This window comes from Anolis sagrei, chromosome 2, assembly GCF_037176765.1.
Source record: "Anolis sagrei isolate rAnoSag1 chromosome 2, rAnoSag1.mat, whole genome shotgun sequence".
In the NCBI taxonomy this organism is placed as follows: domain Eukaryota; kingdom Metazoa; phylum Chordata; class Lepidosauria; order Squamata; family Dactyloidae; genus Anolis; species Anolis sagrei.
In genome coordinates, this window is record NC_090022.1 from 247,131,336 (window position 1) to 247,143,220 (window position 11,885).

Here is an 11,885-nt window from a genome sequence, read left to right on the forward strand (position 1 = left end):
AGCCTTGTAATTCTCATCTACGGAAGATCTATGAACTCAAAATGTCCTCTAAAACTTCTGGCTCTTAAAAGAGGTTTATATTCACAAGGTCCAGTTCATAAATTTAGAAGTAAAGTGAAGAAAGATGAATAAAGTAATAATAACTCTGGAATTCAGAATATATACAGCTTCCACAGGACTATGCACCGTATTTACTTGAATCTAATGCTCACCCTTTTGGCTAAATTACCTTGCCAAAATTGGGATGTGCATTAGATTCGTGTCATACAGTAATATTAGTGCTGAGCCAAAGCAAAAGAGGAGGGTGCTTTAGGAGCTGCACCCAGAGCTCCTCTTTGAGAGATGTCATCTCTAATTAAATGGCCAGGGCTCAATGCTATGCAATCCTGGGATTTGTAGTTTGGTGAGGCACCAGCTTTCTTTGGCAGACCTTGTTAAACTAGGATTGGTTGACAGGATTCCATAGCATTGAACCAAGGCAATTAACAGGGGTTCATTCTGTAGCATTTATACACTCCAAGGTTTTCTGTTCGATCGCTGGAAGCTTTGGTGTTCTAACACAATTGTTTATAACAAAGGAATTCTAAGCAGGTAGCAACAGTAATGCACACTTCTTTTGGCCAAATTACAAAGAGCACACTTTTTGCCACTACACTACACATTACATTCAGCAGCAAATACTTTTCTTGGTTTCAGGGTTTTTAAAATTGAGGTGCGCATTAGACTCAATGGCAGATTAGACTTGAGTAAATATGGGTATCTGTGCAATGCTTCAGAGGGTGTCCTGCAAAATTTCTACTCCATAACATTAACAGGTAGCTCTAGAAATTACCAGTGTTGTACTATTTAAAAAATTAAATGATATGCCACTAAGGACAAGGAAACAAGCTTTAGAAACTTCATAGGAGGATTCTGTCTTTTCAGTGCATTTAAGTCTGAGTTTGATCAAACATAAAAAGCTTCATATGTTGTGTGGGCGTATGTGCTTAAGTTGTCTGTCAACTATAGTGAGCCCGTTACTTTCAAAGAATTTTCTTAGGTGGTTTTGGCACTATCTTCCTCTGAAATATAGCCTATACCACCTGATATTATTGGTGATGACCCATCTAAACCCTAACCAGGACTAGCACCACTTAGCTTCCAAGATCTGACAACATCCTTTAGGGTATTTAGGCTTTCTTCATATATTACACAATTGGATTGCTAGCACTTTAATCAGTGGGTGGATTACAATATCATCTCATTGTGGTATTTATTTAATTAGATTCTTCTGAGACAGAAAGTTGCATGTACAGTTTTTATTGTTGGGTCACCAATTCAAAAATTAACCAAAATATTGACTGACAGTTTAGGTTAGTAAAGGTTAGAACACTGTTTTACCTTATGAGTGCAACGTAGAAACCACTTTGAATTCCATCCATGTAGTGTAACTATCCACAGACAGATATGCTACAAGAGCATTACAAGATCCTTGCAGATTAGCAACATTGTGCAACATATATCAATGACTAGGACCCCTTCCACACAGCTAAATAAAATCCCATATTATCTGCTTTGAACTGATATATATAGCAGTGTGGACTCAGATATCCCAGTTCAAAGCAGATATTGTGGGATTTTTTGCCTTGATTTTCTGGGTTATATGACTGTGTGCAAGGGCACTAGGTGCCCATGCACACCTGCAGTGCACAATATATGATGTGCAGCTGCAAAAGTGTGCAATTGCAGCATACAAAGCCAAGGCACAGAGCATAGTGACTGTATGCTCCACTTCCACTGCTTTCAGCAGAATATGTCAGATATACAATGGGTTTGGTTGGTTTTTTTTTTTTTGTTTGTTTTTTTGCTCCCAGATGTATAATATGGCATACACATGTGTCGTACTAACTCGGTGATTCCCAATCTTTATACTTCTAGCTCCCACAATTCCTAACAGCTAGTAAGCTGGTTGGGAACCACTGGTCCAACTGGATATCAGCCAATGTCCATAAATCATGTGCCTTTTAGATCAGGTGATTGATTTGATTATATCATCCACCAACTTGAGAAGCAGTTCCATCAGTTCTCCAACTCACTTACCAACCTGCTTACTTGTATAGTATGGGACTCTAGACCAATCAACCAGTGCTATCCTCATTCTACAGTAAGAATTGAGCCTAAGTAATTCATTTCGACAAAATACTACATCAGTATTCTGGTGAATGTTGGCCTTGCCAGGTGCATTCATTACCAGTCCACTGATGTTGTTTCTAATCCATAATTTAAATCGAAGCACATTGTTTGCCTTAACATTCAAGAAATCCGGGATGCAGATGTTGTGCTCTGTGTGTGCTATTCAACTAGCACTAAGCCCCTGAGCACTAAGGTAATCATTGAAACTCTGTGGAACATATCGGCATTAACAGATCAAGTGCCTAGTACTTCACACAGAATGACTCCAGAAACCTTTCATTGTGTTGTACCTACAGGCAGGAATTATAATTGGGACACCTGAGAATGTTATTCATCAGCTGTTGGGTTTTCAAAAGTCAAACATTTGTGGCTAAATATATTTTTAAAAATAAATTCAGAAAATAATACTTACTATATGGGGAACCACAGGACAGTTTATTCTATTCTCAACTAAGGCAGTGTGTTGGAGGCTTGAAAAGTCTATGTCCCAGGGCAATGTAAAGGTTGGGCATAGGATATAATTATCTGAAAGATGAAAACAAACTGTGTTTAATGCTTCTGAGCAAACAAAGAGATTAACAGAGTATTTAGTGCTGATATCACAATTTAAATATCACTTTAAGAACTTGTATGATTATGACTATGCTTTGCTTCTGTCTATGGACTGAAGACCTTTCACCATTTGTCAAGACCCAGAAGCCTCAAGTAGAGCAAACACAAGATAAAGAGTTCAAGCACAGCTTTATTGTACAAAAATAGTCTTTTAAAGCACTTAACTTCAGTGCATAGAGTCAATGTAGCAATTTGGCATCAAAAACGCAGTAATAACAGTAACAAAAATATAACCTGGATTATAATGCTGTTTAATCCAGATTAAATTCAAAGTTCAGCAATCTGCTTGAAAATTAGCACAGCACAAAAACACAGTCACGGAAGATGAAAAACAAAGTCCTAAAAATGATGAGATGTTCAAGCACAAAATCAGCAGAGTTTAAAGTTCCAGAAGTCAAAAGCGAAAGTCAAACCGGTCCGTAGTCAAGCCATAGTAAAAGATAAACACAGGAATGCAGGAGTCTCAGGAAAGTGGGAACGCAGGAAGCTGTAGCCCAAGGACCCAAGCTAGAGAGTTGGCAGCAACAAAGATTTATGCCTTCTGCAAAGTATCATTCAAACAGAACCCACTTTTATCTTATCTCCTCATTAGAGGATGATGAGCTCCCCACCCTTTCCTCATCGCTCTTAGCTGCATCCACCCCCACAGCTGAGCCTGAGCATGCATCCCTCCATCTCTGCCAGCGTCTGCTAAGACTTAGATCTTGCCAAGTACTCCCCAGTTGCCAATCCCCTGTGAACCCCTCAAATTCATCACTGGAGGTGGGTTGGTTACAAATGTCCCTTATCTGTTGAACACGGGTCCAATCCAGCTCCTCCTCCTCCTCTCCCATATCACTTCCAGACCCATCACTCCTTTCAAACCCCATGAAATCCTCGTCCTCTGTTGGGGCAGTAAGTATTTCCCGGATGCGCTTCCTCTGAAGCTCTTCATCGGACTCCGGATCGCGAGTAACCCTCTTTACTCCCCTGCTCTCCTCCCCATCTCCCATTTCGCAATCAGAGAAGCCCTCAAACGTCTCGGAATTGGGGCCAATATTATTTCCCTAATGCGTTTCCGCTGTTACTCCCCCTCTGACTCTTGCGCAGACCTCTTATCTCTCCTACTGGTAGTAGGAATGTTACCATCACGCTGAACTACAACACCATTAGTATTAGCATGTATTTAATTTCTTTATATACACAGTTACTCTAAGGATGTTGTAGATTGCCAGTATAATTTTTCCCAGAGAATAATTGTTCCATTAGTTTCTGATTGACAAATAATCTGCCTTGATGTGCAACCATTGTTTCTTTTAACATTTCTTAAACTTATGGTCTGCAGAAGGGGCACTTCCATGTGAATCTACTTATAGCTCTTTTAATGTATGAGGACTGCATGCACACATTGAATAAGTTTTAAGTTAGTGCAATCATTTGTGGCTTTCCAATGTGTGTGTGTGTTTTTTTTTTTTTTAAAAAACCCAGGATAGGTAAAGAGATCTTCCCTCATGGACCTAGGTCTCATATCCTGTTGACTGGGAATCATATATATTTGCATATATAATTCATATATTTTTTTCAAGAGCTCCTTTCACTATATAGGTGTTGACCCATACACACAATAAACTTAATTGATTTGTGAAGAACAAAATTTGGGCATGCATTTTTGTACATGTTGGGTGCACATATGATATGTACATAGGGCAGGGTCACATATAAGATTGCCAAAAAAAAAAAAAAAAAAAGATCTAGTCACCATATTTAAATTGGCTCCTGGAGCAGAGAGGAACAAAAATGTCCAGCCCCAGCAGGAGCCATAGGGGTCTTGTGCCAGCATCTGCAGAGCTCTTTGGAAGCTTCCATTAATCACCTCCTGGTTTTAGTAGGTGTCTGAGAGCAGGAGTGTCCTAAAGTAGCATGGAGAATGGAGCAACTGTGTGTATACATTTGGTTAAGGAAGTTTACAGATGCCTCTTAACCTAAACTTTTTAAAGTTTCAATGACAACTGGAAGTTATGTCCATTTAACAATGTAGTTAGAACCTGGCCTGAGCATTTCCAGTTTGACTGATGTATAAACCATGTCACAAATGCAATTCATTTCTCTTATGATTGTATGGTTTTCGTGGATTTAATGACACCTGTGAAGAAATCACCGTTTTTGTATAGCATTTTACTGTTAAGTTTCATGATCAAATAAATTAGTAAATATATGTCATTTTATCAGCCTCTGCTTTGGGATTTTGATTTGTCCTTCTAGGGTTTATAAAATAGATTTGCATACTGGCAATCACCAAGTTACAAACAAGATAGGTTCTATAGATTTGTTCTTAAGCTGAATTTATGTTTAAGTCAGAATGGGAACATTTTACAGTGTAACTCCAGGCATACATAAATACATGCATGCATACATACATACATACATACATACATACATATATATGCCTAGAATATGAAAGGGTTAATACCCCTGTGGTGTTTCTTTTGCTGTCTGTGCTCTTGTTCAGAAGATTTCACCTCACTTTCTGTCTGTGTGATTGGATTTTGAAAACTTGCTATGGAAACAAGGAATGGTGAGGACGCTTCAGTGGTGACACCTTTTACCCATGATAACTTCTTCAGGAGTAAATTTCCTTTTCGAGGGGAATTTTTTCTCACTTCCTGTTGTTTCAGCCCTGTTCTTAACTATGAGTCTTTTGTAAGTTGGATGTTTGTAACTTGGCCTGTATTTAAAAAGCAGTTTTTAGAAATGTTAGTCCCATTCCACAGGACTGGGTCAAATAACAATACAACTACATTAGCATTACACTATAGGAAGAAGATTTGTATTTTAAAATTTGAGTAAACAGAGTACCATGGTGAAGAAAGTGTAAGTTACAGAATATTTAACTTATATTTTTGTTATCATCATCATTTAAAATGTCTATATTGCCCTTCAACATGTAAAAGTCAAAATGATTCAAAATATAAATAATACATTATTTAAAACTAATAACCAATATTTATAATTTTCAAAAAGCAAATTAAATGGAAGGTTTTGATTATAAAAGAAGAGAGAGAGATTGGAATGTTCTGGTTATACTGAAGCTAACTCGTTAAGACTATAGATCATGGATATCTTTTTCTTCTACAATTTTATACAGGGCAATGTTTTGTGTTCCCCCTCCCTCACTTAGCAATATAATTGCAAAAAGAGATGTGACATCTTACATTATTAAGTAAATGTACATTTGTAAAGCAATAATTTCTCTTCTTCGTGACTACTCATGATGGTTGCTTTAAAAAATACTTTTGAGTTTGCTCATATTTTTTATGTGTAGGTTTTAATAATGTTTATTAATATTTAGTATTTCTGTTGTACTTACTTCAGTTATCCTGTGGTCACTGGGGAGATTGATCTAAAGCCATTCCTTGGACTACTTCTTTCCAGTAACATTTCTGATGAGTTTTTTAGATTTCTTTTTCCAATATGTGTGCACTATTGGAGATTTTGTACCCTTACAGATTATGTTCTGATTTATTATAAAGAGTTCCTTCTTTTTGGGCACCTTCAGTGTTGCCATAATGTTGTTGTTTACAAAAGTATTTAGAGCTTGCAGAGTCTCTGTACTTGGAAAAGAAGTTAAACTCATTTTCTCTCCAAGTTGCTCTCCGGTTGACAGATCTCCCAATGAAGATTGAGTGTTTCTATTATCAAAGCAGAAGAACTGTAGATTAAACCCGTCATTTGTCCCTGTCATAAAATGCAATCACTGTTCATTCTCTGCACTGCCTAGCACAATTGCTTCAGTTGCCGGTTCATTCAGGGCAAGGGTGGGATGATAGTAGATGGATATTTAAGGTGTTGTTCTTAAAATGTGTCTTTCAAAAAGATTTCTAATGAAATGAATACTTTTTTGCAGCAAGCCCAGAAAGTTGTTGCTGTTGTCATTAGGCTTGTTATCTCATATTAACGGGATGGGGGATACAAAAATACAAGGTGAACAGTTGTAATGCAAGCACACTGTCAGATTAGGCTGCTGAGTATTTAAATTAAATATTGATGTATTTTTAAATGTTCAATAAAGATTTTAAAGAAAGCCACCTAAAAGTTGTGGTTCTTAGGTTAATCTTTTATTTATCTAATGGATGATGGAAGCTGTCTAGTTCTGTGATATGAACTACAATCAGCTTAAAAATAATTGACAAATTAATCCCTTCACAGCACAGCAGTTGTAAAGGTGTTAAGTTTAATTAGGCCTTTCTGATTGCTTTGTATGATCAAGGAATAAAGGTGGTATCTCTGGTTACATTCTAGCAGGAATATTCCTGACCTGCTAGGCTTGTACATTTTAATTATTGATTGCCACCATTTCAGTTGTTACCAAAGAAAGACTTGATTTGAAGTTACAGAGATATATAGCTAGACTTGCCTCCAAAGTCCTCCTTAACCAAATACTGTAGTGTGGTTCTTATTGACACCCACATTAACCACACACATTATACTATATGAATGACAACTTCCTTTGGAACTATAGTCAGTTTTGCACTTAATTCCACTTTGTCAGAAATATTAGGTTGGCAGCCTGGGGAGGTTGTTCTTGATAGTCATTGCTCCTGGCATATGAGATGGCTTCTGCAGCCAGAAGCAGCTTTGAGTGGTATATCATTTATGGTGCTTTTTGGTGAATATGGATCTTGTCAAAGTAATCCATATCTTATTCTCTTCCAGTTTGGCTTACTACAATATATTGTGTGTGTGACTGCCCTTAATAAGTGATCAGCAACTGCAATGACTACAGATTGTGGCACTGAGGTGTACTTTTACAATAGTCTTAACACCAGTTATTTTACTTTCCATGCACAAATTAATGGACAAAGCAGATAGTAGATCATGGACAGAATCATTTGGAAGGAGGTGGCCTTTAAGATTTCTTGGTCTTTCAGATTTCCTTGTCCAAAGTTTTGGACAAGGTCATCTGAAGGACCACCTCAAATGATTCTCCACATAGCCAACCAAAATGCACAAAAGACATCACACAAGCTCTTGAAAATCCACTAGCTCACATGTGTTAAATGCAAGGCCTGCGGGCTGAATCCAGCCCTCCAGATCATTTTATGTGAGCCCATAAGGCATTCAAATTCAGGGCAACATAGGTATATTTATAAAGTCTTACAATTACAAACGGTCCTTTGAAGGCAACCATAAGACTGATGTTAGCCTCGGTGAAAATGAATTAGACATCCTTGCACTAGTTCGTTCATCAGACAAATATGTTTACAAACCATATAGAAGAAAGAAATAAAAAAGAAAAGAAGTGATTGTGTTGGAGTCACAAGCCTACATTTTGTATCAGATGTTGTCTCTGCTACAGTTCAGAAGGATCACAGTGCAAGCAGAGACCACTCTTCTTTTTTTAGCCTTGTGAAGACCAAGACAAAGGGCAATTAAATTTAATCTGTATGTTATGATATTGTTCTAAAGTTCCTAATTAATAATTTCTAATTGTTAGTGTTCTTGGCACTGTGAGCTAAAAGGCAACTCCATTTTTAAAATAAATAAAATATAAAATTATTTGTTATGTATGCAGGTGAATGAAGTGACCGTGGAACAGCTGGTGCAGCAACACCCACACATCACCTTCAGCACCGTCCTACAAGACTGCAAGAGGACCTTGGAAAGAGCATACCAGATGGGCTGGACACCCAATATGTCCACTGCCTCTTAGCTCATGATCCAGTACTAAATAGACAGCAGAGTTAGACTGAACATTTGAAAATTGTTTTTTATTATTAATGTTTTGCTTTTTATTAAAGGTATGTTCCATTTTAGTATAAATTTTTTAATTTTGAATATGAATATATATGTGGGAAATGTCTGTTCAGTCTGTTAATGAAAACATTGGAAGAAAAGAAAACCTGGTCAGATATTTTATTTTTCTGAATGTTTATTTGTGAACATAAAGACTTTGCAAAGAGCTTGTTGCTACTCTTCTGGATGCAATATACTTTTCAGTTTACATAAAGCAGATACATCATTTGGATGTTTTGTCCAAGTTATATGTTCATTATGGAAACAATTATTTAGAGATGGATTGTATGTTTTTATGTACATAAATCCAATGTTTAAAAGCCTTTGGCCAATTTCTTAAAGTTGGTTCCTTTTAGTTCTGTGTAATTTAATATATTATGCCTTTCCCTTTCATATTATATCTTTATTTCAGGTGTTCATATCTCTTTTTAGATTATAAGTGACAATTTCTTTCCTCAAGACCACTTAAATTAAATGCAAATCTTAAAGCAAATTGTCTACATTTATGCTATCCACACATGTGTGTTTTTGAGATGCAGAGCAAAGAATCCACAAGTAAAATGTAGAAAAATAGAACATTTCAATTACATGTCCTCTGTTTTAATGGAACCTTTGATAAATGCTGGGCATGTATGTTGTGGGTATATTTACATAGATGGTACTGCTGCTTTCTGTTAGTGCTGCCATTTTTGCCCTTTAGCTTGTTAATCTGTTGTAAATCTACTGTCCTTTTGAAACAAACAACTGTAGTAGATATTCCTTACTGTCTGTCCTTCACAAAGTTTCTACATGCTTGTATCTTCCAGTTCAACAGTATATGAAATGTAATTTCCTTATAATTTTCAACACATTTTACAATAGAAATTAGTGAAAGACCAATTGTATAAAAAGGAAAATGGATGACCCAGAGGCAACAGGAAAGTATGATTTTCCAATATATGAAAGAGCTGCAGTAACTTTCAGATGTGTGCATTCCCCACAATGTTTCTGATATACACCACAGCAGGAGACTGAAAGCATCTGATTCCACTTTTGAACAAAATACAGGTCCCTGTTACACCTGAACTGTAACTGATCTGTAACTAGTTAGATTAAATTATGGCTAGTGCAAGCAATCTGTCTTGAATGTTGTTTTGGAGAGAAAAGCAGGATATAATTGAAACAGTGGTTTCTGTTCCTATCTTGTTTAGGAAAAATATTTTAATTAAACTACAGATCCTTATAACTGAATGTAAGATAAGTGGTGGACTTTTCTGTCCCCTTTTCCTTTGCACTCAGAACATTGTATCACTGAGGTTTGTTGAGATGGCCAGAATCTTTTGGAATCTGCTTGCCCTGTCCTGTAACTTATAATCTAACTCAGACATGAGCAAACTTCAACTCTCCAAAACACCTGAAGGGCTGAAGTTTGCCCATTCCTGGTTTAGCTGCACATGCATTCATTCTTCAGGGGTGGGGCATTGTTTGCCAAATCTCCATAAGCTATAGATCAAAGCTGAGGTGACCCACAGTTTGAGAACTGTGGACACTCTTCCTAATACAAGGAGATCTTCCCAACCTTACGACAACTTGTCCCTATTATAGACCACATCACATTTCTCCCTCACCCATCCCTTTGGAATGCATTCAAGCTGCAAAGTGGAAGTACCTCCATGTAAAAACTATTTATTAAAACAAGTTAGGGTGGTTACATACATTTATATTCACCCATGTAGTCAAGTATTTAGATTCACAGCTGTTCTGAAAGTTTAGAGAGACTGATATATACATGCACAGAGAGAGACATAGCCAACCTCACATGATGGTTTCCATAACTGAAAATTCTGATGGTTAATCATAAATACACTGAGGTGTGTGTCCTACTTTTCTTTGTGCAATTATATACCTCCTTTCAAGTTCACATGGAGAAATGTGCCCATTTCAACCACCCCTTTTATTGAAATCCTTTACACAGTTTCCTGAGAATAAGTTTCACTAAGTCACACATATTGCTAAATAGTTATGTATAGAAGTGTATCCTTGTTCTGCCATCATTACTGACTAGTTAAGGGTTTGATCATTCAGCAGTTAAAGAGCCACTACTGAGATGGACTCAGTTCAGAATGAAATGAATTTCTTGTTGATTATCTTGTTTGATTTTTCTGTTATTTTACATCAGAGGTACACCCTTCCAGACATTGTTAGCCCTCACCTTGCCAGCTCACCAAGAATAAGGGGTGTTGAAAGTGCAATAACACAATTCCCACCCCTGTTATATCAAAAATTATTTCTTAGTTGGGGAAAATCTTCCCATTCTTTTGAATTATACTGCATACATTTCTTATTTGCATCCCACCTCACAGAGTCTACATGAATTTGTTATTAAGTCAATCATCTGGAATCCCAAGCAGGTTTTTAGATCTAATATAATGTAGAAAATAGTCAGAATATAGCAATGGAAAGTTTAATTTTGTGTTCGTTGGCAGTAATGTGAAGAGTTAAATTTCAGGAGAGTTGACAAGCAGGCACTGAAAAAAGACAGGGCAGTAAGTAACCTTTACAATGCAACAGTTTTATAAAGAATATTTTGTTTTGTTTTTTAGATGTAACATGGTGTATTTGTTTTTTAAAGGTTAAAGTGTTTTAATCCAAAATATCAAATGTTCAGCCTTGACCTGAAGACTTGCCATTATTGTCAAAATGTTTAGCTAATCTAGAAGACTTTAGGCAGCATAACTTGGAAAACAGCATTGGTATGTTTGTGTAAACCATATATCCAGTCTCCAAGCCTCCATTCCTGACAATGACAGAAAGGGCTTCTTGTGTCATTTTTATCACAATTCCTTGAATGTTTTCTTATTAGATATTTCAAATTGAGACTAAAAGCCGTTGCACAAGAAAACAAAATCTGTACAGTGGATTTTGCCTGGCATGTCAGAAATACACATGAATATATAAAATGCAGGGCTTTTTATCCATGTGAATATTTGGCAGTATTTTCACAAATAAAGACAATGACTGGAAAAGAAAATCTGTTTCCCCCCCTTTTTATAACTGCACTGGTGTTCATAGTTAATAATTTTTTGTGTTTTTCATTGTCTAGCTTGATCTTGTTCAGTAACATAATGGAAACTTTCTTTTGCCAACCTGGAAAAAGTTGCTCTCATTTCTCTTGGGGTTGAGATATTAGAAACTGGAGGAACAGAGGGGAGAATAAAAATAAAATGCAACACAAAAATAATAACAATACTTAAATGGAATAGTCATATTTCAAGTAGATTCCAACACCTTCAAACTAAGCCAAATTCAATATTTGACGTATACCCAACCTTCTCTACTTCCCAATCAAC

General features: G+C 36.6%; 1 protein-coding gene across 1 annotated transcript in view; it reads left to right on the top strand.

Annotated features, from left to right (window-relative positions):
* Window positions 1-11,566, top strand: part of FBXL17 (F-box and leucine rich repeat protein 17) — a 192,200-nt gene extending 180,634 nt beyond the window's left edge. Inside the window, exon 9 of the mRNA XM_060761877.2 lies at window positions 8,336-11,566. Within this exon, the coding sequence (XP_060617860.2) occupies window positions 8,336-8,473 (138 nt within the window). The 3' untranslated portion in view covers window positions 8,474-11,566. The remainder of the gene's footprint in view (window positions 1-8,335) is intronic.
* The last annotated feature ends 319 nt before the right edge of the window (window positions 11,567-11,885 follow it).